Source organism: Cucurbita pepo, chromosome 20, assembly GCF_057944985.1.
Source record: "Cucurbita pepo subsp. pepo isolate OVF chromosome 20, ASM5794498v1, whole genome shotgun sequence".
Taxonomy (NCBI): Eukaryota; Viridiplantae; Streptophyta; class Magnoliopsida; order Cucurbitales; family Cucurbitaceae; genus Cucurbita; species Cucurbita pepo.
Window position 1 is genome coordinate 11,298,965 of NC_141817.1, and position 27,856 is coordinate 11,326,820.

The 27,856-nt window shown below is 36.0% G+C and overlaps 3 protein-coding genes across 7 annotated transcripts; 1 reads left to right on the plus strand and 2 right to left on the minus strand.

The window, feature by feature from the left end:
- Positions 1 to 296: 296 nt before the first annotated feature.
- Positions 297 to 4,278, minus strand: NET4A (Kinase interacting (KIP1-like) family protein). 3 transcript variants are annotated; one of them, XM_023664361.2, is made up of 5 exons: positions 4,094 to 4,278; positions 3,690 to 3,818; positions 3,354 to 3,419; positions 3,131 to 3,242; positions 297 to 2,358 (listed from the first exon to the last, which is right to left on the minus strand). In XM_023664361.2, the coding sequence occupies exons 3-5, from the start codon at positions 3,366 to 3,368 to the stop codon at positions 653 to 655; spliced, it is 1,833 nt and encodes a 610-aa protein (XP_023520129.2). In that variant the 5' UTR covers positions 3,369 to 3,419; positions 3,690 to 3,818; positions 4,094 to 4,278; the 3' UTR covers positions 297 to 652. The 3 variants fall into 3 exon arrangements, with proteins under 3 accessions (XP_023520129.2, XP_023520128.2, XP_023520127.2); XM_023664360.2 differs by lacking the exon at positions 3,690 to 3,818; XM_023664359.2 differs by lacking the exons at positions 3,690 to 3,818; positions 4,094 to 4,278 and having other exon boundaries at positions 3,354 to 3,665.
- Positions 4,279 to 4,665: 387 nt separating this feature from the next.
- Positions 4,666 to 12,830, minus strand: LOC111783435 (eukaryotic translation initiation factor 2 subunit beta). 3 transcript variants are annotated; one of them, XM_023664362.2, is made up of 10 exons: positions 12,533 to 12,830; positions 11,127 to 11,176; positions 10,301 to 10,409; positions 10,140 to 10,198; positions 10,020 to 10,074; positions 8,642 to 8,733; positions 7,209 to 7,354; positions 6,127 to 6,269; positions 5,425 to 5,510; positions 4,666 to 4,913 (listed from the first exon to the last, which is right to left on the minus strand). In XM_023664362.2, the coding sequence occupies exons 2-10, from the start codon at positions 11,169 to 11,171 to the stop codon at positions 4,836 to 4,838; spliced, it is 813 nt and encodes a 270-aa protein (XP_023520130.1). In that variant the 5' UTR covers positions 11,172 to 11,176; positions 12,533 to 12,830; the 3' UTR covers positions 4,666 to 4,835. The 3 variants fall into 3 exon arrangements, with proteins under 3 accessions (XP_023520130.1, XP_023520131.1, XP_086976661.1); XM_023664363.2 differs by having other exon boundaries at positions 12,474 to 12,830; XM_087120535.1 differs by lacking the exon at positions 12,533 to 12,830 and having other exon boundaries at positions 10,301 to 10,481.
- Positions 12,831 to 13,225: 395 nt separating this feature from the next.
- Positions 13,226 to 25,266, plus strand: LOC111783433 (putative LRR receptor-like serine/threonine-protein kinase At1g06840). The gene is made up of 20 exons (XM_087120534.1): positions 13,226 to 13,509; positions 13,657 to 13,807; positions 14,153 to 14,224; positions 14,321 to 14,392; positions 14,626 to 14,769; positions 14,866 to 14,937; positions 15,096 to 15,167; positions 15,914 to 15,988; positions 17,219 to 17,287; positions 17,424 to 17,492; positions 17,628 to 17,699; positions 21,010 to 21,096; positions 21,254 to 21,322; positions 21,592 to 22,097; positions 22,689 to 22,847; positions 23,169 to 23,452; positions 23,569 to 23,620; positions 23,792 to 24,042; positions 24,370 to 24,504; positions 24,740 to 25,266. Exons 1-20 carry the CDS (start codon positions 13,404 to 13,406, stop codon positions 25,079 to 25,081), a joined length of 2,859 nt encoding a protein of 952 aa, XP_086976660.1. The 5' UTR covers positions 13,226 to 13,403; the 3' UTR covers positions 25,082 to 25,266.
- Positions 25,267 to 27,856: the final 2,590 nt, after the last annotated feature.

Here is a 27,856-nt window from a genome sequence, read left to right on the forward strand (position 1 = left end):
ATGCACAGTGAATTCTCTGAAATAGAAAGAAAAAAAAAAGTTCTATAAGGTCACAATTAGAAATGGAGACAAATTGGTACCTACTTTCGTAGGTACACGCAAATATATTCAGTACCAATCGCAATGAATATCAAACGTATTCCTCTTCAAATATAGAGTTATGAATAGAAAATAGAAGAGAATAGGGCCATTCCTCTTCTTCACTGAACGTGTTGCGTCATGATATAACGTTGACAATAAGGCCATCCACTATTAATCAAATTTGTCTGGAAGAATAGTGGGGTTGCAGAACAAAATACAAACCATAGAAGATGGGGCTCATTTGCTTGCGTCTTCCAAATTACAAGTTTTACCCAAGTACAAAAGGTCCTATAAGTGTACATACTTCGAAGTAAGGAGTTGTGTCTCTGGATACTGGACCATTGACATATCATGGCAGAGTTGTGAAAACAAAATCCAGGACATTACCAGCGGCAGGTAGGCGTTAGACAAGCCCCCGCTCATTGTTTACTTCAACAACTACATTTACATCATTAATTTTAATAAACAGAACCGTATCGTGTTCAACTATTTGTTTCACCCCAAAAACAAGCCAACAACTCTTGGACATTCCATATATTCTAACACGTGTATGTACTACAGCCATGACTGATTAAGATGCCAACACCGGAACCCGCTTGTGACCGATGAAAACTTCTCTCAGCATGTGATATCCACTCCTGTAGTGCTCAATCGAAAAACATAGCTGTCTTATAGCCTCTCTTTTTTCCTCTGCTCCTTCCATTACCAGTTCTCTTTGCCTCTCCACCTCCCTTTCTAGTTCCTTCTCTCTTAATCTCAACTCCTCTGCCACCTTATCTGCTTTTTCAACGCCTGATACCAGCTCCACACGTTCCCTTTCCAGTTTTTGCACATGCTCCCTAACTTCATCCACCTGCTTCTCTTTACACCTCAAATTATCTTTCGAACTAACAACTTCTGCATGGAGCTTATCACGTTCCCTTTCCAGATTCTCAATGCATTCCACTTTGCCAACAATTGTCGTTTCCAGCCGCCCAATCTCACCGCTAAGTCTCTCCTCCAAATCCCCCTTTTCCCCCTTCACTTTTCTGATCTCATCCTCCAAAACACGAGCTTGATGTTCCCCTTCTCTCACTTGTTCCATCAATACAGCTCGTTCCTCAAAAAGCTTAGACATTTCAGCCTTAACCTGTGCTTTCTCAGGAAAAATTTTCAGCTCCGCATCAGATACTGCTAGTTTTAAATCCCTAATCTCGTGCTCTCGATCCGATAAACTAGCTTTCAACCTCGAAACTCTTTCTTGTAGCTTGGAGACCTCTCTTCTCTCCGCACTTAGTTTGGCCTTCCATGTCGTGGCATCTTTTCGGGCAGCTTCAAGCTCATTCTGTAAATGCAAGATTTTCTCAGGTGATCTATTGTTCTCAAGTTCAAGCTTTAATTTAGAAAGTTCTTTCTGCGAGTTATCGAGTTTTTCCTTCGTAATTTTTAGTTCTTCCAACACTCCCTCCACGTTGATGACTTGGTCAACTCCCAAACCTTTATCATGTTCTTCAACCTCTGGTTCCTGATTAATGACTCCATTCTCGTGCCTCTGGACATCTTCCATTGTAGCACACACAGACTCCGCCTGCAAATCTTTGGACAATTCTGCTTGCCTGTACTTTTGGAGCTCGCTTTTCAACTTCATGATCTGTACATCTGAAATCCGGAGCTTCTCATTTGCATTCCTTACTTCTTCCTCGTACACAGACATTCTAGCAAATACATCATCAGAATTTTCATCTGTTGCCCCCTTGAATGGAAATGAACCTTCGGCATTATCCTCTTTCAAGCGGAGCTTTTCTTTAGCCTGACGGAGCTCAATCTCCAATTCAATCATCTTCCTGTTCACAACTTGATCACCACCTGAATAATTATTCACCGAGGAATCATCCGATTCAGGTTCAGAATCTGTCAAGGAAGATGACTCATCTCCTTCCTTTTGGCAAGTATCAGAGTTGCTCCCACCAGATCCAAGGAAGAAATCAAAGCCAGCAGCTCGTGGCCCAGATTTCCGACGTCCAAGCCTTTGGTCAGGAGAGGGCCATGTAGAGGACGGCTCAGAGCCCAGGTCAGAAATACCAGAGCCCTGGGATTGTAGATCTGACGGAATATTTTTTCGAAGCTCTCCTGTCACATGATCATAGCGCTCAGCAAGGGAACGATACATACGGTAGAAATCCTCAACATGAGAAATCAACACTGGCCTCTTCTGATAATACATCTCAGCCTTCTTGGCAAATGAATCTGCATCCTCTTCTATTAGCTTCAACATACGTTTGATGCTCCGGTCCATCTCTGTATTCAACGATCGTTTTGTCAATTTTTTGATTATCATTTTGATGATGAATTAACATTGACTTCCACCTATCGTTGAATTACAGAAATAAAACATGGAGCTTACGGAACTAATTCCATGCCAATGTTTGGGTAGTTGAAACACATGCACCATAAGGTTCATGCAGAAAGGAGGAAGAAGCTAAAATTTTGGAACTGCTACCCACATTCCCAAATTTAACCCCACCCCTTTTAGAATACGAATTGAAAATGGGGAGAACTGTTAAATAAAAGGAAAAAAAAAATCCTCAACATGAGAATTAGAGGAGAACAATTTCCTTAGTTGTTATTTGGCATTAGTTGGTAAAGGTTACAAGAAACAGCATAAAGACAAACATAGTAAACGAATGGTAGGCCATTACAAAATTCTCAATATATTGAGGCCCTCCCACTATACCTAATAATACCTTCATCTTTTTTTTAGCACTCCCAGCGGAAAACGAACACAAAAGAGGGGAAGTGCTATCTATATAAGGCCAGCCCAAAGAAGCACTTGTTTCGATTATGCATTACACATGTGTCCTAAATAACGTTCTTCAATCACAACCCTAACATTTCAAAGACGTCAGGCCCTGATATTTGTTGAAAAAGTAATTGAAACATGAATTTGAAGTTTAAAAGGTCGTTTAAATTTATGGATATAATTTAAATAAAATAAACAAGATTATAAACCCAAATTCCTGCGATCTTTAGTTAAGAGCGTTATGCAGATAGAAGAAAAGTAGTAACTAACCCTCGAGATTGTCCGTGAGCCATCTAGAGTTTTTGGGGCTGACGTGACTATCCCACCACCAAGAATGGGACTTCCGAGATTCCAACCTCTTCAATTTCCGATCACTCCGAGCCTGAGATCAAGAAAAACACACACACAGAAGTGATGATTATAAAGCAGGCGTGATAAAGTTGGCTAATGGAGCAACTCAGTATGTAGCAGAAGAAGAGCGATAGACGCATACCGATGAGTTTTCCATTGAGGCGTGGAGTTGAATGTTCACTCAGAGCCAACGGAGCCTAAACTGAAACTGAAAACATACCATCCAAAGAAAAGAACAGAAACCCGCTTTACTTTCTCAACAAAATCAAATCAAGAAGAGAACAGACACCCGATTTACTATCTCAACAAAACCAAACTAAATCAAATCAAATCAAATCAAATCAGGTATGGCTGGACTCGCCGGAGGTAGGTAAGTAGGGCGATAGATACAATGGAAATGGGCTTCGAGGCCCATTAAAGACTAATTTGGCGACGTTGAGTGACGGCAATGGCACGCGCATTAATAAATCCACATTACCATTGAACATGTCGCGGCGCGGCAGACGGGAAGCCAGGCCGAGGGTTTGACTATTACAACTGTCAGCAGTTCAAGCTATGCAGTCCACGCGTTCGCTTTTAATTCAATGCACTCCCACCTCACCTCCCTCTTTAATACAAAATATACATCATCACACGCTAATAATCTTCAAAATAATTAGTTGTTCTACCCTGCTTGAACTTTTTTTCTTTTTTTTTTTTTTTTTTTTTTTTTTTTTTTTTTTGACAAGAAAATAGAAGCCATTATGGTGAAGATGAATTGATATGAAGGATTTGAAGGAGAAACTGGATTTGAAGGAGAATCAGAGCACTAAGAGCTTTGTGAGTCGAAATCGAAATGGAAATACAAATAAGAGAGGAGAGATCAGGAGAGAGGAAGCTTACTGTAACCAATGGCCGCGCCTCCAGAAGATGAGAGAACAAGCTGGAATGCAATGAACGGAAAGGCGGGTCTTAAATTCAATGGCTGTATCGCATGTTCTAGTTTTGGAGAGAACGAAGAGGCGCAAAACAGAGTGGAAGTGGTGGAGACGGTCTGATTAAGAACATTCAACACACTGCCGGCTCTATTTCCCCTCATTTTCTAAACCATGCTTCCACTTATGTACCCAAATGACCATATTGCCCTTCCCTATTGACTTTCCATGTTTCCACGAACCCTGAATTTCAGACCAACATATTTTAAATAAAACATGCAGATCACGACACTTTTTCTAATTCTTTTTCTTCCAACATTACGAATACGTTGTTTCTTCAATCAAAATAAATCGGTAGATTCAGTAACGTCTAGCGTAAAACGCAGGATAATAATTATTGGTCTCAAGTTAATTTAACATTATCATTTAATTGAATTAATTTGCGATAGTGTGTTCATAACGCCATTTTGGATAGCCTTGTAATTGCCCAAATAAAACCCAATCAGTAGCCATCTAGACATACAAATGGACAGAAAGAAGAGAGAATAAACACGGCCTTGTAACTCGCCATTATCTTAAATTCTAGAACCCCAATTACAATATCGCATTCACTTCAAAATTCACTTGCGACACTTCGATAGTAAACCAAGTTTTAACAAGTGGTTATTACTCAAAAACATCAGGCTTCCATACAAGGAAACAAGTGATAATCATGTCCCAGCGTTCCTCCGGCCAACACGAGCAACAAAACCAGCTTTAATTGGGGCAACTGATCGTCCAGAACCACACTGTTTGATCACACACAAAACACCATAAGACTAGAGGTAAAAACAAGGGAGAGATGACTCCAGAAAGAATACGAAAGCTTGTGAAATGACCTCCAGTTAATCATATTCCTGATTATGAAAAAGAACTAATAAATAAATAATGGCTTTTTCAGATGAATTTGTCAAACTTCAATTGCTTTTCTAGTAGGAAGAAACGCAGGGTACATAAAAAATAATCTATTCAATATCAGATCTCGGATAGGCAATCTGGGATATAAAATAAATTTAAGAATGAACGCAAATATCCTGATTCATCATTTCCCCCAACAATGCAATTGAAAGAACCATCGCAAATTTATTTAGGTAGAGACCATTATGCCGCTGCTTTCTTAATCCTGGGAGTTTGACCATTGCATCGGTTTGCAAGTGCCACAAAAACTTCACACACAAATCACCACTAAGCAATAAACATGCATCAACTTCTCCAGACTACAGTATCCAGGACTAGAAAACTCGCAAAAAAAAAAATTACCTTCTCACATCTGAGAAAGAAGAGTCGATTCTCCTTTGAAAGGATAGTGTCTGGACTCTTGCACCCAATGCAAATCACATATTCATCTGAAAGGAATAAATAAATGAGGGAAGGGAGGAAACTATAAAGAAAGGTATAAATTAGAAGTGAATCAAATAACTTATAGTTGGTAACAAAACGTATCCAGTAGAGACTTGCAACAGTTATTAAGCTTCTTTTTTATGAGTAACAGAGTTTTCATTGGTTGGAAAGAATTGAAAGAATATAGGGGCTTAACAAAAGAGGGCCAACAAAAAAGAGAGGCAAACTGCAAAAACAGATTCCAATGAAGCAAAGAAGTCCTAAGTAATAATTACTGAAAGGTTATCACATAAGCTCATAAAAACACATTGAATCTAACAAAGGACCAAACTTCACCTCAAGATCTCTCAAGCCCTCTAAAAATTCGTTTTTTTCCTCCCTCTCCAACCCACGATTAAGCTTTAAACAAGCGTCAACATATTTATCAGTTGAAATTGAAACAAGTCCATTTCTTACAAACTGATTCCCACCCCCTCCCCGATGTATAAAGATTGACAAGAACTTGCATCACTATGCATTGACTTTCTCAATGTCATAGCAGTCGTTCACAGTTTTTTCCATCTCCTTTAGGTCACATTTTGTAGACAAATACCATAAGTAAATCAATGAGAGGCCACTTACTGACATATCGACGCAGAATTCCTTCAAAGTTCTTTGGTGCAAACCTTCCTTTAACAACTAATCTCTGCTGTCCATCAAGAGATCCACTGGTTCCCAGTTCGGCTAATAAGAAAGCCATAACATGGTCTGGCTGCCGATGCATCCTATTTTATTTCAGTTTTAGAGAGAGTCAGTTCCAAAGACCAGCATATAGTTCTAATTATACCATCAAGCATCTACCATAGAAATATGGAGAGAGCAAAGAGTGGGAGAGGCTAAAAGAAATACATAATGTTGCACTTTTATGAGGAAACATAAATACCCCTCTGGACTATTTGTGCAATAGATGAACTTAGATGGATCTGAAACTAAAAATTATAGATCAATTGTCGGATAGAAATTGAGAACAAAACCATGGTACAAAGAGTGATACTCTGCACTGGACATGACTAGATTCACTCGACAGAATGATAAACAAGCAACTTCCCTCCAATTTTTTTTCCACTCTGTACTAGTAGAGAATGTGCTTAATGTAAAACAACCCGAACTCACTCTTACAGAATCATATGTACTAGTAGAGAATGTGCTTACTGCAATAACAACCCAAACTCGCTCTTACAAGAATCATATAGATCACTAGATCACAGATTTTATAAACCAATGAAACTCAGAACTAACATGTGACATGGATACTTGTATACTACAAGGCAAATGCTAGAGCAAAAAAGATACCTATGAATATGACATGTCATTCTTCCATTTAAATAAAAGATCAACTTTCATGGAGAAAAATGAAAGAATACAAGTGCATACAAAAAAGAAGTTAGTATTAGATAGTTTGAAGAAAAAAGAAACAATGCCTCTGAGGACAGAAAGATGCAATAGATTACATCAAACTCAAGATAGTGTGCACGCAGCAAACAAGAGTTTAATAACAGACAGCAAATTATGGAATAAGCATATTTACTTATTTGTTGAATTGAATAAAAAAACAGCGGAAAAAAAAAAATTCTGAAGTGCGAACAGCCAAAAATATTTAGGCAGTCTATGATTAAAATCTAGTAAGAACAATACATGGTTATATAAGGCTAATGAACACATACGTTTTACATAGATCCATGAAATTGACAAAAACAGTTTTCTTTGTGCCTTCACGAAGAACTTGAGGAGGCCTCATAACTGTTCTACGCCTATCGCCTGCAAGCTCTGGATTATTCTCTCTAAGAATGTTGAATACCCGTCCAAGAAGCTGCAGAACAAGACAACAAAAAGCATCGATTATCTAATGTTAGCCAAAGTCCACAACGTAACTGTAGCAATAAATTTGTTGTCTAAAATAGAAGTCAGAAAATCTTGAGCTATCTTTGCTATTACTATTCGTAATACCAAGCAAAGAATACCATGAATATGAGACTACAAAAAAAAAAAAAAAAAAAAAAAAAAAAAAAAAAAAAGAAACAATGACGACAATTGAAATCTTACATTTTAACTCATTTGGGGTGAAGCAATAAATTCCATTACACGACACAACAAAACCTCTTATTTCTTTCTAAGCATGATTCCAGACAAGAACAACAACAAAAAAAAATTTCCATAATAAACACTTTATCTTGAAAAGGAGGACTCAACATAACAAATAGCTCACAAACTCGTGCAATCAATTGTAGAGCACCAAAAGCAAACTCCACACCTTAAAGCAAAAGGAGAATAACCACGTCCAATGTAGTTCACTAACAAACATAAAATGCCTAGTCAATTGACAGTTGAACAAAACCCATTATCCAACATTTAACAAAATAAACCTATTTGTAATGTAGTTCACTAACAAACATAAAATGTGTAGTCTGATTTCAGCTGCTAGGGTTTAGGGTGAGAATATATTGAGGCTGGAAGTGGAGTGCTGCTGCCGATCGGTGCCATTGCATGTGAGGCGAGGTGGAGACTGGAGGTAGATGAGAATAAGAAGCCAGAACGACCGTCTGACTCCTGCCTCCTCCTACATTTTAATTTCAGTGTTTGTTATAATAGGCTTGGGCTTTTATATTGGGCTGGTTAATTAAGCTTCATTTTTGCCCCTAAATTTTGAAGTCAAATTCTTTTCCGTGTCTCAAATTATAAAAGTAATTAAAAAAACAAGGCACTGATTTTTGTGTGTCCAGCACGTGTCCAGAGCATGCCCAGAAGTATCCATGTCCAACATGTGTCTAACATAGACACCCCGTCCCCCCCTAGAGAGCGTTTATGATCCGTAGTACACAACTTTACATTAAATCTAAATTATCGGAGTCGCCCAAATTTTGGGCACAACCTAACAACAAACCACCCCTCTTGATATTGTTGCCATAGTCTAATTTCTCATAAGAATTATATGTATGGGGGCACATCTAATGAACTACATAATAATAGGAAAAAGATAGTCACGCCAACAGTAACAATGACTGCCCCCAAAAAACACAATTCCCTACAAAACACAACCATATACTTATTGGCTGCAAAAAGTACAGAAAAAATCTCACGATTTCAAGTATAGCAATACCTCCTCATATTCATAATCGCGATCACTTCCTTCCCAAGGATAACGATACTGTAAAGTAATTCCGTCCTGATCTTCGTTCTCCCCCGCTTGATCTGAAAGCCCATGATAAATCACTTTTAAGTTAAAGAAAGAGCTACAGATGAAAAGGAGATTGTGAACAAAAGAATGTCCTATACAAGCTGCAGGTATAGCACAACGTTTTTTCAATGAGTGACTTCATACAATATATGGACAATTAAACTGATTTAAAAAGTGCACCTTTCCAGAAATTGTCTAATAAAATAATTTAAGAGTTTTAAATATGTCACCGATACAAAATTAAAAATTCATTGATCTATTAGACATTTTTACCGGGCTCAGTGGACACAATAATTGAAAGTTTAGAGACTAATGAGATAAATGTTTGAAAATTCAAGAACTAAATCAGTAGGTACATGTAAATATAATTGTAAATGCATTGATACATAATACTTAGATTGAGTAATATCAATCACAAAATTATAATAAACCATTACATAATTATCCATCTACTTATATAAGCAAAGAATGAAACTTGAAATTTTTGTCAAACATTTCAAAAATAAAATTAAGATTTTTATGAAATTAATATTTCAAAAAAAGTTAATAAATATTATTAAAAAAAAAAATGCTTGTATCTTTATATATGCACACATTAGAAAGAAAAAATTGAAATAGAAAAAAGATTTTTTTTTTCCTGAGATTGGAAATTGAAAGTGGCGATGGTGATTTTTGAAGTCTCATATGGGCGGGGATAGAATAATATATAAATATATAGATTAAAGAAATAAAATAAAATAGAACAAACCTGGTAAGAAGATGCACAACTTTTTTGTGCCCACTCTTACAATAAACCACCATGTAAACATATATAAAACCGATTATTTAGGGGTGGGGTGGGGGAAACATGCCACTTCTGGCACTGGCCCCAACGTGGATCCACCCTTGTGTGATAACAAAGTCTTTAATTTCAAAAGCTTTTAGTTATCTTATGATTCATAAAAAAAAACTATTGTATTTACTTTTTCTTTGCAGCCCACGTTTAAGCCCCATGATTTTAACGATCTAGTGTCCCTAACTCTTCAAAAAATGCTACTTACATGGAAACTATACACCTTTAACTTTTTTCCTAACCCTTCAAAAAATGCTACTTACGTGAAAACTATACACCTATAACGTTTTTCCTAACCCTTCAAAAAACACTACTTCCATGAAAACTCTACACCTTTAACGTTTTTAAAATATCAATTATTAGCATGACGTAGAAAGTGGATAGAGATATTCCGAACTTAAAAATAATAATATGAAAACAAAAAAGAATAGGAAAAGACAAAACAAAGTTTACATATGTGTTGCTAACCTTCCAAATCCTCCGTAGCATCTGCACCATCGTCATTCAAGGAAATAGCCTCTACCTAGAATTAAAACAAATGATATCAGTCACCAAATAGAGCTTCACTGAAGAAAAGTAAGAACATACTGGTTTTTTCTTCTTCTTTTTAAGTCCAGAAAATGTGGTAGTCTCCAAACCATCAGAAACTGCAGGACAAAATATGTAAAATTAAACATCAATAAAAATCCTTATATCACCAACAAAATGAAAATAACATGAAACAAACATGCAGTGCCAACTTTTCATACCTGACAAACTTTCGGTTTTCTCTGCTAACTTGTCAACAGACTCATCAGCCAGATCCTGAAGTACAACCTTCTTCTTCTTCTTCTTCTTAGTTGGATCAAAGGGGGCAATCTGCAAAGAATAAACCGTACACATTCGTCATGGTGTCGCACCAATGCTTGCGCCTGAACAATGGTTTGGAAACTGCACTAGATTACAATTACTCAGAGATTTTGATAGACACTTCGTAAGATACCAGCCAAGGCAACTCCACATGAAAACAACCGAATAGAAAATACCTCGAGGACTTGATTGGACTGTGCAATCTTAAACAAGACCAGAAAACTATTAGTATAACATTTACGTAAACTGGACTAATCATCAATGACTGCCGCCTCGAGGGTTACAATTTATTCCTTGGACTTCCAAAATGCTTGGTAATCAAGACCTTACAACTAATATCACAACACTGGGTTACAGTATATCCTTCAGCTGTAAATGACAGAATTGAATTCCCACCCCCTCCCTCCCGTGTGTTGAATCACCCACTGAATTACAACTCAAAGATTTAGGTTTCCTTTGGGGAATACTTTTTTTTATAAGAGATAGTTTCATTGGTGATTGATTACGAAAGGGATGTAATATCCATAATGTTTACAAAAGACTCTCCCAATTTACAATGAGGGAGGCATAACTATATAAAAAAAAATATTCGACAGTTTAGAAAAAACTTTGGGGAATACTTGTAAAGAAAAAAAAAATGAAAAATGAAAAGATCAGCCATATGAGAAAATTTTGAATGAAAATATGTGTGCTTGGAGATAACAGATAAGAAACAGAAAAACTCACATCTGCCACCTGATCATTCACATCATTCTGAGCTTCGTCTGCCATGATTCCTGCAAGATGGTATAGGAGGATTAATTTAACTGAGTTAAAACATAAACACCAGCAAGCAACCATAAATCACACTCAGATGGAGCCTTGGATCACCGGTGAACACAAACATATTTGTACTTTGCCTTTATGCTTCTTCCACTACTCATCTAAAGGAGAGTGCTCAAAGTTACAAAGTTTGTACATGTCTCCAAGAGAAACTCACCAAACTTGTACCAGAATAAAATTTTGATCATACCCACTCTTGTGCTGAAGGATCTTATACCATGGCTCCTCTATGACCATCCCAAGTTTTTTCTCATTGAAACTGTCAAATATGCCACATCCAAGGACAACGACTCTATCTTGATGGATGGAAACAAATTGCAGCAATCTCTAATACCTTTGTTGCAAACAACAAATACAGAAGGAAAAGTGGCAGCCATGATCCAAAATGGATTATTCGTACTGCAGTGCTAAAGCACAGATAAGAACAATAACGAACGAATGCCTTTTTAATAGGCATTGAGAACAAATATGAGAGAAAATAGGAGCTACCAGAGAAGGTGGCCATGCCTATGACTACTAGCTAATTGTGTGAACCTAAAAAACTACTAACTATCGCTGAAAGAACCTTCTACCATTTCAAATACAAGAAGAAATGAGAGTGAAAAAATACACTTTCCGTCCTGAGGTTTGAGAAGTGACTCAATTTCCCCAAGTTTAAATGGGACATTCTAAGCCTTGAAAGCTAGGGGGAAAAAGTAATAATCTTGACAACGTTAATACAAATTAGACGCTCACCTTAGCAATTATATGTCTGTATATCACATTGACAACGTTGAATCGAAAGACGGAGAACCTACTAAGATTATGTGATTAGCTTGAAATTTCCACCCAATGCCTCTTAAATAATCTAAATAGATAAGTTCAATCTGTGTACAAACTAACCAGCTGAATGAAACACAAATACAAACTAAAACGACTCCAGATAGTCATAATTTAACAAATTATGATCATTGAGCAATTTTCCCAATAATCTGTCATAACAACAACACACTGAAACTAACCCCTTGTTTGAACCCCTCAGGATTTGGAAGGACTTGAAATCAAAATGGATTTCAAATCATTTTCAAAAGCAATTTGATTTGAAATCCAGTCTTGAGTCTAAAAAAAATAATCAGTCCAAAATTGGTTGGATTCGGCAGGATTTTAAATAGTATCACCTCGCTCCAATTTTACCCTACTTTCATAAATGATAAACCGAAGGAAACACGATGAACAGAAAATGAAAAAAAAAAAAAAAAAAAAAAAAAAAACCTTGCGAACTATGATCCACTGAGAGAACGCGGTTACGGAAGATGAGAGTGTAAACGAACCTCGACGATTGGCTGTTGTACAAGAATGCTACACAGGGGCTGGCGTGCCGGCAGTTCAGCAGAGAGGAATAGAAGAAAGAAAAAGCGTTGCCGATGGATGCGTGCCGGTTTGAGTTGTGGCAGGGAGGGTATATGAAAGACGAAGGAAAGAGCTGAAAGAAAGGGTGCAGATGTGCGGCTACTGCAGTGAGAGGGAGAAGAAAAAAAAAACCGGGGAAAATAGAATTTAGGGTTTTGTTTTTCTTTTAAGAATATTTTATATATACCTCATTTTCAAAGGGTTTTTAAGAATATTTTATATATACCATGCAGATCAAATCCTTCAACTGGGGATAAAAATAAGGAAGAAACAAGGACCAAATAAGAAGAAATGAAGAACAGAAAAACAGGAGCTCCTCTGGATGTGGGCAAATTTTGTTAGGATGGTGTTGAATGAAAAGGTCAAAATTGCACGCAAAGTAACCAGACAGTTGGGGGCAGGTATGAGCAGGACGAACTCAATCCACCGCCACCAATCGAGGACCAATTCTACATTTCGGCAACGCCATAGCCGTCATACCCATTAGCTAGTTGAATTGAGTGGGTCCGGGTCTTCACCTACTACATTTTTTTTTTTTTTTTTTTTTTTTTTTTTTTTATACCTCCATCAATTGCAATCGATTATAGTTGAGTTGACTGGCTTCCATCGTCTGACCAAAGCTAAAAGTAAAAACACCAACAATGTGTTCAACAACTGCTTTGGTGATCGGTCCATCCACAGCCACCACCATCTCCCTTTCCTCTTTTCAACTATTATCTTCCTCTTCAATCCCCGTTTTCATCCTTCCTAAACCTTTCATTTCAACGCCTCGGAAACACTTCCACTCCGGGAATGTGTCGATCACAGGAGTGGGCATATGTAGCCCTTCTCCTCCTGTGCTTCTCCTCGTCCATACTGCTTGTCGGTGCCGCAGAGCCGGTTACCCACCCCTCTGAAGGTAATTCCTTTTCTCCCTTCATTTCATTCCAATCGTCCAAAATATCTGATGCATCGCGTAAGGGTAAAGGAGATTTCGCTCTTAATTCTTATGATCTAACATTCTATCTTCCTTGAAATTTTGGTTACTCTTTCTTTTTATTGTCAGTGGACGCTTTGCGAGACATCAAGAGAAGTTTGTTCGATCCTAATGGGAATCTGAGCAACTGGAACAGAGGAGATCCTTGTATTTCAAACTGGACTGGTGTTCTGTGCGACAATACCACATTGGATGCTAACTATCGGCATGTTACTGAATTGTATGATTTCAAGAATTAGTGGACTCTTATAACTTACGTTAATATGTATCTCCATCCATCCTTTGATACCAGTTTAAAAACAACAAATTGTAATTGTTATTCTGGAAATAGTTCTTAATTTTATTAGATAGTCACCGACTTAACTTTGGGACTTGAACATCTATGAAAGGGCTTGTTGTTCAAATAATCGACTGCATGCTCCAAATTTGTTAACGATTGCGTATCATGGTCATGTGTGCATCTCATATTTTGGTTACTCATATATTAGGTGTTAAATTCTATCTTTCTCCTTATACTTTTTCATGAACAAGAAGCTAAATCATCGGTCCTTGTAATCCCTTGCAGGCAACTTCTAAATATGAGCTTATCAGGAAATTTGTCCCCTGCGCTTGGTCGTTTATCTTACCTGAAAGTTTTGTAAGTTACTAATGAACCGGAAAGGGATGAACTAGAATTTGATTTATCCATGTGATTTTCTATCTGTTAACGCACTTTTTCATATTTTGTGAAAAGGGACTTCATGTGGAATGAGATCAATGGGGAAATACCAAGAGAGATAGGCAATCTTACGTCCTTAGAACTGTTGTAAGTTGATTTACTTGCTTCACTTTGACAAAGGTTGTCTGGTTTATCTAAACATATGCTGACGCATCATCATATCTTCACTAAATTTTTTAGTATGCAATCCATGAGTAAGTTCTCAAAGTGTTAGTATATAAACTACTCGATGTGTCTGAATATTTAGTATTACAGGGGAAAATCTGATACTTCCTATTTCATCTCCTGCACTGCTTTACTTTCTATAAGATGTTTTACAGGCTTCTGAACGGGAACCAGTTGTCAGGTTCATTGCCTGAAGAGCTTGGGAATCTTCTACGTTTAGACAGAATACAGATTGACCAGAACCATATATCAGGACCCATACCTAAGTCATTTGCAAACTTAAAAGCAGCAAAGCATTTGTAAGCACGTTTCTGATTCTGATAGTATAGAATATTTCTGCAACTTACTTTTCATCTTAGAAGTTTATTTAATACTCCCTTTCCTTTTTGACTCAGTCACATGAATAACAACTCTATCAGTGGTGCAATCCCATCTGAGCTATCTAGATTGCCCAATCTTGTCCACATGTAAGTTTCTCCCTCCTCCCTCACCACTACCAGTCGCATATACTTTTTGATGCAACTTATGTTTCCTGCCAGTTTGTTGACTTCTTCAGGCATTTCTATTGAAAACTATTTACATGCTTATATTTTTGGCTAATTACATATTTTTCCACTCTTTGCAGCCTTCTTGACAATAACAACTTATCGGGGAAGCTTCCGCCTGAGTTGTTTCAGTTGCCCAACTTAGAAATACTGTATGCATTTATCTCCTGCTACCTTAAATGCTTCAAACTACTAGCTTTCTCTCTGGTAACCTACCAAGAGTATGAGTCGCAATGTTTGCACGTCTGTTGACGTGAGATATTTACAAAAAGAGAGAAAAAAAAAAAAAAAAAAAAACTGGGATTGATAAGGACTCAATGTTAGGTGACTTCTGTGAGTATTTCAATTTCCTCTTCCAAGGTACACGAACCATATTTGAACTTGTTAGTGGGTGACATAAAAGAGAGAATTGTAGGAGTATGAAAGATATACACGAAACCTTTGCACCTTTGTCAAACACTAGGATTCAAACTCATCCATTTTCATCATTTTGGTATCACGATGCGTGTAAGAAAATATTCTGCTTGCTTCTAGCCTTGGGATCTATTCTCTTTAGCTTGCTTGCACTGGGGAGATGAGTATTGTTCTTGAGGAGGAGATAATTTCCTAAATTTGATAATTACAAAGTTACTCTGACTTTGAACATAAAATACAATAGAAGGGTAGGATGTTAGAATGGTGGATGGGTCTCTGGAAATTTTTTGATCTCTTGTCCGTTTCCAATGAGTTTTTTAATGTTAGTTTTATTTTTATTATTCTCTAGATTTCTGTTTATGTTCTTTCCCAGTTTCATTCATATACCTTTCATTTAGAATTTATTCTGCACAAGTGATCTTCCGCATTTCTCCTTTCCAAATAATTTGAGTTTCTTACTAGCCCAATTTCATTTGATTTGCAGTCAACTTGACAATAACAACTTCAGTGGGTCCACAATACCAGACTCTTATGGAAATATGACTAAATTGCTGAAATTGTAAGTTATTTTTAAATTCTTGGTTTCAGTTGACCATTGAAACAATGGAGACATAAACTTCTGTTTTATTTGTAATCTCGATATGGCTAGTATTTATTTAAATAACCTAAGCAACTTTCATTAACAAACACACATGAAGGCTAAAAAAAATAAAAAATAAAAAATAAAAAATCTAATTTCGTTTATGTTAAAGTTAGAATGCGAGGGATGGTATTACAATCGTCAGTACAATACCTACGTCTAAGAACAATTTATCTTGAAATATATATGTCTGAGGAGAACTCAATTGACACACAGAATCATATGTTTGTTAAACATAGCATAATTTTAAACTGGTGCATTTATTTGCTTAAAGGAGATGTGATTATTGTTATTCTGGCAAGTGGAGATCTATTAAATAGGACTGTTCATGATAAGATCTTATTCCGTTCTATGGTTGGCTATCTTATTCTTCTACCATATGATTAATTTGGATAGTGGAGGTTCTTGGAACTTTTTCTCATGATTTACAGCTAATAATACACTAAATTAAATACAAGAGAGAGCCTAAAAGATAGTAAAAATTATCTAGTCTAATCAAATACCCCTGAACTTTTAGGCCTAGAAGATTACAAGATAAAGTAAAGAGAATTTTCTAATTTTTCATTTATCTTTCTGGGACATCCAATCAGAGAAGAAAGGAAGGCCCTTGGTTGGCAGTCAATTGGGCTTATAGCTGGGTCCTTTGGTATGAGAGAATCAGTCGCGTTTAAACAACTCTTGTTACTGGGGGAGGGTGTTTTTTGTAACCCACCACAGGTGGTTTGGAAGCCTCCCCTTTTGTATATTCCATTCATCAAAGAAATCACTTCTTTTTTCTTTTCTTCTTCTTCTTCTTCTTTTATTTATTTATTTTTATTTTAAAGAAAAGTGCTTAGTCATCATAGAGTTCTTGGTTAATACAGTGAAATTGTATGTCCTCAAGAGTCAGATCTGAAAGAATCATTAGTATCTAACAACTGCTAATGGCCTTATAGCATCAAACTAATAAGCTTGTCACTAGATTTACCGAGCTGTTTTTCTACATTTAGTGTATAATGTGTACCAAAACCTCGCATGTCTATAAGCTTTACATGCTCTTAAATTTGAAATAACAGGGTGAAGTTGTTGTACTGTTTTTATAAAGTAAATGTATTGTATTGTTTTTATAAAGTAAATGCATTGGTTTTTTTTGTGAATGATTTTGCACAGGAGTCTAAGGAACTGTACCTTGCAAGGACCAATTCCTGATCTGAGCAGAATAAATAACCTCGGTTATCTGTAAGTCTAAATTAGGTTTCTCGAGTATATTCGGAAGTATAGATGTGGGACTCCTTTATTATGTTGGCTTCATGAATAAAGAGGTACATGCCTTCAAAGTTGACCCTAGTATCTTTACTGTTTCTTCGTATTTCAGAGATCTAAGTTCCAATCAACTTAGTGGATTCCTACCACAAAATAAACTCTCTGTGAATATCACAACCATGTAAGAGTCTCATCTTTATCTTTGGCAAATAAAACTTCACTGTTCGATTAAAGAACTTCAAAGATTTAAAACCTGCAATAAAAATATGTGTTGAATGTCTGTTTGATATTCTTCTCGTCTGTATATAAACTGCAGCATCTTATCCAACAACCATCTTTCTGGCACCATACCATCCAGTTTTTCGAATCTGCCGCATCTTCAGAAATTGTGAGTAGATTATGTCTTCAATTCTGTGTTTTGGTGTTGGATTTGGCTTGATAGAATATATGATGTTGTACATTTTCAAGAATACAAACCTAATGTTACAGGAAACTGAATTATATAGAAAACGAAAGTAAAAAATTACAGGAATCAAACATAAATGACCCAACTTCTAGAGTTATGGAATCAGATATGCTCTATGATGCATGAATATCATGTTCTTTTTCGGTCACCAGTTGTTGGCTTTTGTAGCCATTAAAATATGATCGTTGGTATACATAACCAACTTGGTTTAGGTTGTTAACATACTGCCGGAGGCTACTTTGCTGGTTGGAATTTGGGGTTCTTTAAATCGGAAGATGGGCTCTCCTCTTGGGATAGGTGGTGACAAAAAGGACGAAAAGATATGACCAAGTTTATGGCGGCAGGTGAAGCTGGTGATGGACACTGACATTAATGGTGACGACAGTGGGTTCAGATGCAGATGTGACAACAAGCTCACAAAAGCTAAGGTTGAAAACAAAAGGGTCCTAAATCCCAAACCTAAATATTCACAAAACCCTAATGAGCAACTAAACTGTAATTGCTCTGGGAAAAGATCTAGTGCTCTGATACCATGTTATCGTAAGACCAAAATACAGAAGAATTCTACATATTTTATACATTAGATCAATATATATAAGCATACATGGAAGCCCTAAACTAAGAATAGTAAAATTACAATAAAGGACAAAAGACTAATCAGCTCCTATATACACATATATACTATAATGTGAAGCATCGTTTTCCCTTGAGGAGATTCAAGAGGTTGTTTTTGGATTTGAAGGGAATAAGGCTCTAAGGACTGATGGATTTATGATGGCTTTCTATCAAGATAATTTGGAGAATTTGAAGGGAGATTTATCAGAAGTCTTCTGTGAGTTTCATGTGAGGAAAATTATTGTTTTCCATATGAATGAGACCTACGTGTGCTTGATTCCCAAGAAAGAAAGAGACGACAAAATGAAAGATTTTCGGCTTTAAAACTTGGTGGCTAGCTTTTATAAGATTATATAAAAAACTTTGACTGATAGGCTTAGAAAGGTGCTCCATAGTACAATTTCCAATTCCCAAGGAGTCTTTACGCTGGTAGATAAATTCTAGATCAAGTGTTGAGTGCTAACGAGGTGATTGAGGACTGTAGAAAGAATATGAGAGAAGGAGGGATCATCAAGATTGGCTTTGAGAAGACCTATTATCATGCTGATTAAAATTTCTTAAATAAAATTCTCTAGAATAAAGGGCTTGGTTGCAAGTAGAGAGCGTGGTTTGGAGTTGTCTTAAGCTAGTGAATTTCTCCATTTTTTTTTAACGGGAGGTCAAGAGGCAAAATTTTTGCAACTAGCAGCCTAAGGCAAGGGGACCCCATCTTGCCTTTCCTTTTCAACCTTGTGGATATTCTGAGCAGGTTAGTGTTGATAGGAGTTGATAAGGGTTTACTTGAAGGGTTTAAGGTGGGTTATGAGGGCTTTCATTTGTTGCATCTCTTGTTTGATGATTGTTGATGATATTGGAAATGGCGCACGATCAAAATATGTCGAAACAAATAAAAGAAGCATTAAGAACAACTTGAGGGGATAGAACTTTTAAATAGAGGAATCTTAAGCAAGTAGCTTTTCAATTCTCTTTGTTGTTGTGAAAATAACATACATCTCATGAGTATTTATAGTGGAGAAAGCACAACCGATCTCCTAAACTTTTTCCTCAAGTTAAGCAACTACTAACAATTCTTCCCAAATAAAGACTAACAATTTCCCTAAACTAATAACTTCTAAACAATTATCCTAAAATTGCTTAATAACTTCTTTTGCTGAGTCAAGCTTATTAACTCACAGATGATACCCGTTTATCTATTTTGGGAAATGAAGTTTCTTCATTAAGTTGAATAGATTTTTGTCTTTCTTTGAAGTCATTTTGGGACTAAATATTAGTAGATGGAAAAGTTACATCATTGGTTTCAATGGTGACCCATTGAAGCTGAACTTTTGGGCATCTTTGGTGGGTTGTGAGGTTAGTCAACTCATGTGTCAGTATTTGGGACTTTTCTTGGAGGATAATTGAAGGAGTGTCTTTCTAGAACCTTGTGGGAAACACTCACACTTTTATTGAGACCAATCAAGAAGAGATTACAAGATACATTGTAGAATACTACTACAATACGCTTTGCTTTGGGATGAAAAACGTAGTAGGGTGGAGGGTTTATAGTAGAGACTAGACAAAAACTTAGTTATTTTGTTAAATCACTAATCAACCCAAAAACTTAGTTATGGTAAATTTAATTATATTAATACTTCAAACATGTTTCCTTCATGATTTGAGTTTTTTGTATGCCCTTCTACATCTTTCATTTTCCTCAAGACAAATGATAAAAGTATTAATATAACAAAATTTACCATAACTTGTAGGTTTAAGCTTTTGGGTTAAATGGTGATTTAACATGGTATCAAAGTAGGAGGTCTTGTATTCAAACCCCATTAGTGTCGTTTCTTCCTAATTATTATTGATTTCCACTCATTGGGTTTTCTACAAATTTTTATGCCCGCTAGTGAGAGAGTGTTAAAAGTATTGATATAATTAAATTTATTGTAACCCATAGGTTTAAACTTTTAGGTTAGTTTAAGTGGTGATTTAACAAAATCATTGTATTCCACTATGAGTCTTAGACAATCTCAACGTCACTATGAGTGAATAAAGGTGACCAAGCCCTGTAAGGTTTAGGAAAATAAGTGGATTGATGATTTTTGTTCTTTTTGCAAAGACAACTTTTATATTGAAAATCTGAACAACCAAATAGTGCCTATCAATTGTGCAAACAATAGCATGGATTAGCTTCATGGTTGAATGAAGCATGGAATAGACACGACTGCCCAAGGGAAATGTGTGGTCGCAAATCAAACGCTCAAGATGATTGTGGACGTGTCTAAAAGCAGCTCTGGGGGGACTCAAACGGTGGGGATAATCAGATGGTAGCGGCAGCCAGGGTTGGGGTTAGTTTTAGGGTTTCTAAAAAAGTAGCTAATTTCTATTTTATTATTTATTAGGAGAAGAATTCTAGATAGAAGAAACACTCCTTACATCAGAAAAATATAAGGAAGTAATATTCCAGCAAATATAATTCAATAAATAATTAATAAAAAAAGGAAATAAGAAGCAACTTTCTTAGGATGGGCAAAATAGATTTCTCTCTAAACATTCACTTTGGTTTGAAGTTACTGATTAATCTAACATATAACTCAATGTACAAAGTAATGATTATTTGATCAGTTTCACATGGCAGGTCAATTGCAAATAATTCATTGAACGGCTCTGTTCCATCTACCATATGGCAAAGCAGGACGCTCAATTCTCTGGACAGCCTTACTGTGTAAGATCTGAAGTAAATAAATTGCTATGCTGAGGGGTTGAAGAACTATGGATATATTGTGTCTTGTGTATTTATTTTTTGGCAACAGCTATTAATACTTGTTCCTTATAGCATGCAATCTTACCAAATATTTATCTTTGCCTCTTCCATACCGCAGAGAGCTGCAGAACAACAATTTTTCAAATATTTTGGGAAGCATTGATCTCCCTCTGAATGTCTCTGTCTGGTTCGCTTCTTTCTCCTAACTTTGGTATATCAAAATTAGTACAATGCGACTTTTATGCAGAGAACTATATCGTCAATGGGCATAATTCATGTGCACAACTTGATACACTGGTGCAGAGTGAACAATAATCCCTTACATTACTTTTTTTAGAATTGATTTTTGTTTTTCTGAATTTCTGGCTGCAAGTATATGTGTTTGTAGCGTTACAAGCAAACTTCACAAGCTGACGTTGCATTCTTTTTATGAACATTTGTTTTTCTAAATTTCAGGCTTCATGGAAATCCTGTTTGTTCTAATAATAGCCTGCTGGACTTTTGTGGATCTGAGAGTGGGGATATAATTGACATTCCAACAAATAACACTCTTGGCTGTTCTGGCCCAATATGCCCACCTTCTTACGAATGTTACTCAGCAAAATGTCCCTCATCTTGTTTCTGTTCTGCACCTCTTATAATTGGATATCGTTTGAAAAGTCCTGGATTCTCACGTTTTAGTCCATATCAACATATGTTTGAGGAGTACCTGACCAGTGGTCTTAAGTTACATCTTGAACAATTGGACATTGGTTCTCCTGTGTGGGAAAAAGGACCTCGATTAAGAATGAGCCTGAAGCTTTTCCCTCTATATATTGCTGATAGCAATAGTTCTCACATGTTCAATGACAGCGAGGTTTTACGAATTGTTTCCAAGTTTACAAATTGGAAAATTCAAGAAAGCGATATATTTGGACCGTATGAACTTCTCAGCTTGACAATATCTGACCTTTATAAAAAGGGTTGGTCTTGAAAACCCTTCTGATGTGTTTTGTTCGGATATTAACTCTTCTATTAAATTATCGGAGACTGAAGATTGTTATAAAAGCTTTTACTTTTACCCTTGGTTTACATGTTACCTGTTGAAGCAATTGGAAAAAATCTGCCTGTACTTGATTTCTAATTATTATTCATCGTATAAAATGGAAACCCTGTCTGTGGCATAGTGTCACCTTTTATGCATTGTTTATTGGGTCATTTGCTATAAAATGCATGTTTTGATTATCTTTGCAAAATACCTTTGCATAAGTGTTCTTTTATATTATTTTCTGAATGTAATGGTGACTTTTCTTCCTTATGATGGTATGATGGTTTTGTATTTATGATCTCGTATGCATTTTTAATTAAAGAGGCTTATGTTACTAGTTATTGACTATAGAAAATATTCCAGATGACATGCCATATTCTATGGTTACAACCTTGCTGAGTATAGTTTAATATAAGCTATAAGCTATTTTGGCCATCATAACCAATACTGAGCAAATGACTGCACTCATCCAAATTATAAACTGGAAGATTATAATCAACATATTAATGTTATTTTTTAATTGCAGTATTTCTCACACCATCATCTGATTCTACTTTGAGTAAGGGGGCATTGGCTGGAATAATTTTAGGAGCAATTGCTGGCGGAGCAATGCTATCTGCAATTGTTTTCATTTTTATTATAAGATCACGCGTGAGGGGCCACCACATCTTAAGAAAGCGTCATCGTAAGTAGTTTTCTTCCTTACAAATTCGGGTGTGGTATTTTATGTGCCTCGTCCTCAGCATTAGAGGTTCTTGATAAGTGAATGATAATATGAATGTGCTTATAACTCATATGAACATGGTTGAGTTGAACCAATGAATTTTTCTGAGGAACTAGGCGGCTGGAATATGGATTTATTTCAACTGAGCCCTTCTGGAAATGTCTTTATATATTTATTTATTTATGTATTTCCCTTGTATTCTTTGATTTTATATTAATGAAAGTGTGTATTTTCATAAAATAATAATAAAAAAAAAACCCATTGTTCTTCATTTATATGCAGTGTCAAAAGCCTCCTTAAAGATTGAGGGCGTAAAGGAATTTGGTTACCGTGAAATGGCCATAGCTACAAGCAATTTTCATGATTCTACGGTAGTTGGTCAAGGTGGTTACGGAAAGGTTTACAGAGGCATTCTATCAGATAACACAGCTGTTGCAATCAAACGTGCACAGGAAGGCTCACTACAGGGTGAAAAAGAGTTCCTTACTGAAATACAGTTATTGTCAAGGTTACACCACCGAAATCTTGTGGCTTTGATTGGATATTGCGATGAAGAAGGGGAGCAGGTAATTTGAGGAATCCTTTATTTATTCATCATTTTAATAAGGATAATTGCAAAAAAAATTCTCCTGAATTACGGGAGTTGTTACAATTACCCTCTTGATTTTGAATTTATATGCAGATGTTGGCTTATGAGTTTATGTCCAATGGCACGCTGAGGGATCACCTTTCTGGTACAATTCAGCTATTTTTCGTATAAATTATGTTTTAAATATTCTGCTTCAGTTATGCAAATTGTGGACAGTTTTTATATGTTCCATGGTTTTTGTTTGATCATTTTGTTAGCTGTTGTTTTTATCTCTCTTTCAAGCATCGACTTACTATGCGTCCTTGTGTTATTACAGTAAATTCTGCAGAACCTTTGAGCTTTGCCACAAGATTAAAAGCTGCCCTGGGTGCAGCTAAGGGAATTCTGTACCTGCATACAGAAGCTGATCCTCCAATATTCCACCGAGATATCAAGTCCAGCAACATATTGTTAGACTCTAAGTATACAGCAAAGGTTGCTGATTTTGGACTTTCACGGCTTGCACCTCCACCAGACGCAGAGGGCAACGTGCCTGCTCATGTATCGACAGTAGTAAAAGGGACACCGGTAAACTTCTATCAATAATTATGAAATTTTTAGAAGTATAAAGAAATAATTTAGTTTATGCTGACCATGCCATCAAGATTTTAGGAGATTCTTGGTCGAAGCAACAATTGAGGTAGCACAAATATTTCAACATTTCATGGAAATTTGATTTGCACATTCAAAGTCAGTTTCAAAGTTGTCCTATTAGGATAATTGAGATAGGATGTTGAAATATAAATGACAATGTTTTCTTTCGTTTATTCTATATATTCCTGTTCTTGGTAAAATAGTTATGAAATGGTGGATTAGGTTTAATTAAAGGGTATATATGTGGATTTTAATTTGCAGGGTTATCTTGATCCAGAGTACTTCTTGACTCATAAATTGACCGATAAGAGCGATGTATATAGTCTTGGTGTTGTATTTTTGGAGCTTTTGACTGGGAGGCACCCAATCTCACATGGCAAGAACATTGTTAGGGAGGTATTACGTGCATTTCTTTTATGGCCTCTTTATTTTGCAATAGTATTAGAAACCTAAACCTTTGAGACAAGTATATCTCCAAGTGCGTAATTTGAATGCGATATTATAGTCATATTGATAATTTGATTCCGAATGCATAAAGGATATGATAAGATGTTTACTTATTTGTCTCTATAGTTTTCCTTTTATTTGCCCTTGTATCTGTTTTAAACATATATATTATGGTCTGTAACAGGTTAAAGTTGCATATGAGTCGGGAAAATTTTTCTCAATAATTGATGGTCGACTGGGATCTTATCCCGCTGAATGCGTGGAAAGATTTGTGACATTGGCTTTGAAGTGTTGCCAAGACGATACAGATGCACGTCCTTCAATGGCAGAGGTTGTTCGTACACTTGAAAGTATTTGGCTTATGTTGCCGGAGTCTGATGTGAAAATTGCAGAGCCTTTAATCTCCGATGTCATAAAAGTGAGCAGTACCCCATCTTCATCAACCAACATGAATAACTATTACATGTCAGAGGTCTCTGGTAGTGACCTTGTAAGTGGAATAACTCCCACTATCACGCCCAGATAGAAAACATTATTGCATGATCGAGACATGATATAACTTTAGGAGACTTGTTTCATACTATTTTAATATCGTTGATATGCTGTGTATGCCATTTGTATAGCTCGATTAAACACATTAACAAGTTGATCTCAGTTTGTATATAGTTTTAGAATATATTACATCAAATTATATCTTCCCGTGTTGGAAAATCATGAATTTTCATTTTCTATTAGGAAAATTTTTAATGTGGGCCCACACTTGTTGTTTCTTTCTTTTGAAATAAGGGCCCCACCCTCGTTATTGTAATTAAAGAGGTAAGATTTATTTTATTTTATTTTATTATTATTATTATTATTATTATTTATTATTATTTTTTTTTTTTGTTATGAAGCACATCAGATTGATGATGGTCTATAGAAACTTCCTCATTGTCTAGGGTACAGGAGTTTAGGGTTTAAGGTTTTAGTTTCATACAAACTTAGTTTTTTCCCTAAGGATTGAAGTGTCTCCATTAGGGTTTTCTTGAGAGGGTTCAGGTTGTGAGGTCTTATAAACATGAGTACATGTTTTTTTTTCCTTCAATATTTGACATCTAGAATAATTTTTAGTGGATTTGATCTGATACTAAAACGAGAAAATAAACTTTTCAGAATGAGTTAATGACGCTCGACTCAAAGAGGAAAAGTGTCAATGATACACCTATAGAAAATGACTTATAAATGAAATTGCTTTTTAAGTTTGGTTATTTTACTAAACATATGTGTCAAATTCATCAAATTTGAACGTTCCTTACAGTTTCGTTGGAAAATATTGAAAGAAACTTAGATTTTTTCACATAAGATTTAAGTGTCTCCGTTAGAGTCCTCTTGACAAGGGTCAGGCTGTGAGGTCTTATAGACACAAGTACATTTTATGCTTAGTACAATATTTAGTAGATTTGGTAAGATAATAAAACGATAAAACTACTTTTCTGAACGAGTTAATGACCTTCGTCTCATGGAGGAAAAAAGTATCAATGGTACACATGGAAAATGACTCGAAAATGACACGGAAAGGAAATTGTTATTCATCAAACTTGAGCGTTCCTTGCAGATTCGTCGAAAAAGATCGAAAGAAAAAAGGTTTTTCAGATAATGATTTGGGTGCCTCCATGACGGTCTTTTCGAAAGAGTTGAGGTTGTGAGGTCTTATCGACACGAGTAAATGTTTTTTTTTTCTTCCATATTTTAAGCTTAGGACAATCTTTAGTGGATATGGTATGATACTAAAACGAGAAAACAACTGTAAGATCGAATTGACGACCCTGTCTCAAAGGGGAAAAAAGTTCATATGTTAACACCTATGTAATTTGACTCCAAAATGGCCCGTGAGCAAAAGTGTATACGTTTTGTATTTTAACCCAACATATGTGTAAGATTCATCAAACTTGAGCGTTCCTTACAGAATAGTTGATAAAGATCGAAAGAAACTTAGGTTATTCACATAATGATTTAAGTGCCTCCATGTGGGTCTTCTCGACAATGTTGAGGTTGTGAGGTCTTATCGACACAAGTAAATACTTTTTTTCTCCAATATCTTAAGCTTAGAAAATTCTTTAGTGGATATGGTATGATACTAAAATGAGAAAACAGCTTTTTAGATCGAGTTAACGATCCCGTCTCAAAGGGGAAAATAGTTCCTATGTTAACACCTATGGAATTTTACTGCAAATTGGCCCGGAAGCGAAAGTGAATAAGTTTCGTATTTTAACCCAACATATGTTTAAGATTCATTAAACTTGAGCGTTCCTTATAGATTCGTTGATAAAGAACGAAAGAAACTTAGGTTATTCACATAATGATTTAAGTGCCTCCATGTGGGTCTTCTCGATAGAGTTGAAGTTGTGAGGTCTTATCGACACGAGTAAGTGCTTTTTTTGTCCAATATTTTAAGCTTAGGACAATCTTTAGTGGATATGGTAATAGACTAAAACGACAAAACAACTTTTAAGATCGAGTTAACGACCTTGTCTCAAAGGGGAAAAAAATTCATATATTAACACCTATGGAATTTGACTGCAAAATGGCCCGGAAGCGAAAGTGAATAAGTTTCGTATTTTAATCCAACATATGTGTAAGATTCATCAAACTTGAGCTTTCTTTAAAGATTCGTTGAAAAAGATCTAAATAAACAAAGGTTTTTCTCATAATGATTTGGGTGCCTCCATGAGGGTCTACTTGATAGGGTTGAGGTTGTGAGGTCATATCGACAAGAGTAAATGTTTTTTTTCTTCCATATTTAACCTTATGACAATCTTTAGTGGATATGGTATGATACTAAAACGGAAAAACAACTTTGGAGATCGAGTTAACGACCCTGTCTCAAAGGGGAAAAAAATTCCTATGTTAACACCTATGGAATTTGACTGCAAAATGGCCCGGAAGAGAGAGTGAATAAGTTTCATATTTTTGAGCGTTCCTTACAGATTCGTTGAAAAAGATCGAAAGAAACAAAGGTTTTTCACATAATGATTTGGGTGTCTCCAAGAGGGTCTACTCGATAGGGTTGAGGTTGTGAGGTCTTATCGACACGAGTAAATTTTTTTTTCTTCCATATTTTAACTTTAGGAAAATCTTTAGTGGATATGCTATTATACTAAAATGAGATAACAACTATTCAGATCGAGTTAACGACCCGATCTCAAAGGGGAAAAAGTTCATATGTTAACACCAATGGAATTGGACTGCCAAATGGCCCGGAAGCGAAAGTGAATAAGTTTCATATTTTAACCCAATATATGTTTAAAATTCATCAAACTTG

What these genes read in the sequence shown, in the direction of transcription:
- NET4A (XM_023664360.2), bottom strand. An exon ending in GCTCACGGACAATCTCGAGG is followed by an intron (nt 2,359 to 3,130) that starts GTTAGTTACTAC and finishes CGTTGAATACAG; the next exon opens with AGATGGACCGGAGCATCAAA.
- LOC111783435 (XM_023664362.2), bottom strand. Translation starts at nt 11,171, where the DNA reads ATGGCAGACGAAGCTCAGAATGATGTGAATGATCAGGTGGCAGAT. An exon ending in TGCTACGGAGGATTTGGAAG is followed by an intron (nt 8,734 to 10,019) that starts GTTAGCAACACA and finishes ATGGGCTTTCAG; the next exon opens with ATCAAGCGGGGGAGAACGAA. An exon ending in TTCATGGATCTATGTAAAAC is followed by an intron (nt 6,270 to 7,208) that starts GTATGTGTTCAT and finishes GAAATAAAATAG; the next exon opens with GATGCATCGGCAGCCAGACC.
- LOC111783433 (XM_087120534.1), top strand. Translation starts at nt 13,404, where the DNA reads ATGTGTCGATCACAGGAGTGGGCATATGTAGCCCTTCTCCTCCTGTGC. An exon ending in CCTCTGAATGTCTCTGTCTG is followed by an intron (nt 21,323 to 21,591) that starts GTTCGCTTCTTT and finishes TCTAAATTTCAG; the next exon opens with GCTTCATGGAAATCCTGTTT. An exon ending in ATCTGACCTTTATAAAAAGG is followed by an intron (nt 22,098 to 22,688) that starts GTTGGTCTTGAA and finishes TTTTAATTGCAG; the next exon opens with TATTTCTCACACCATCATCT.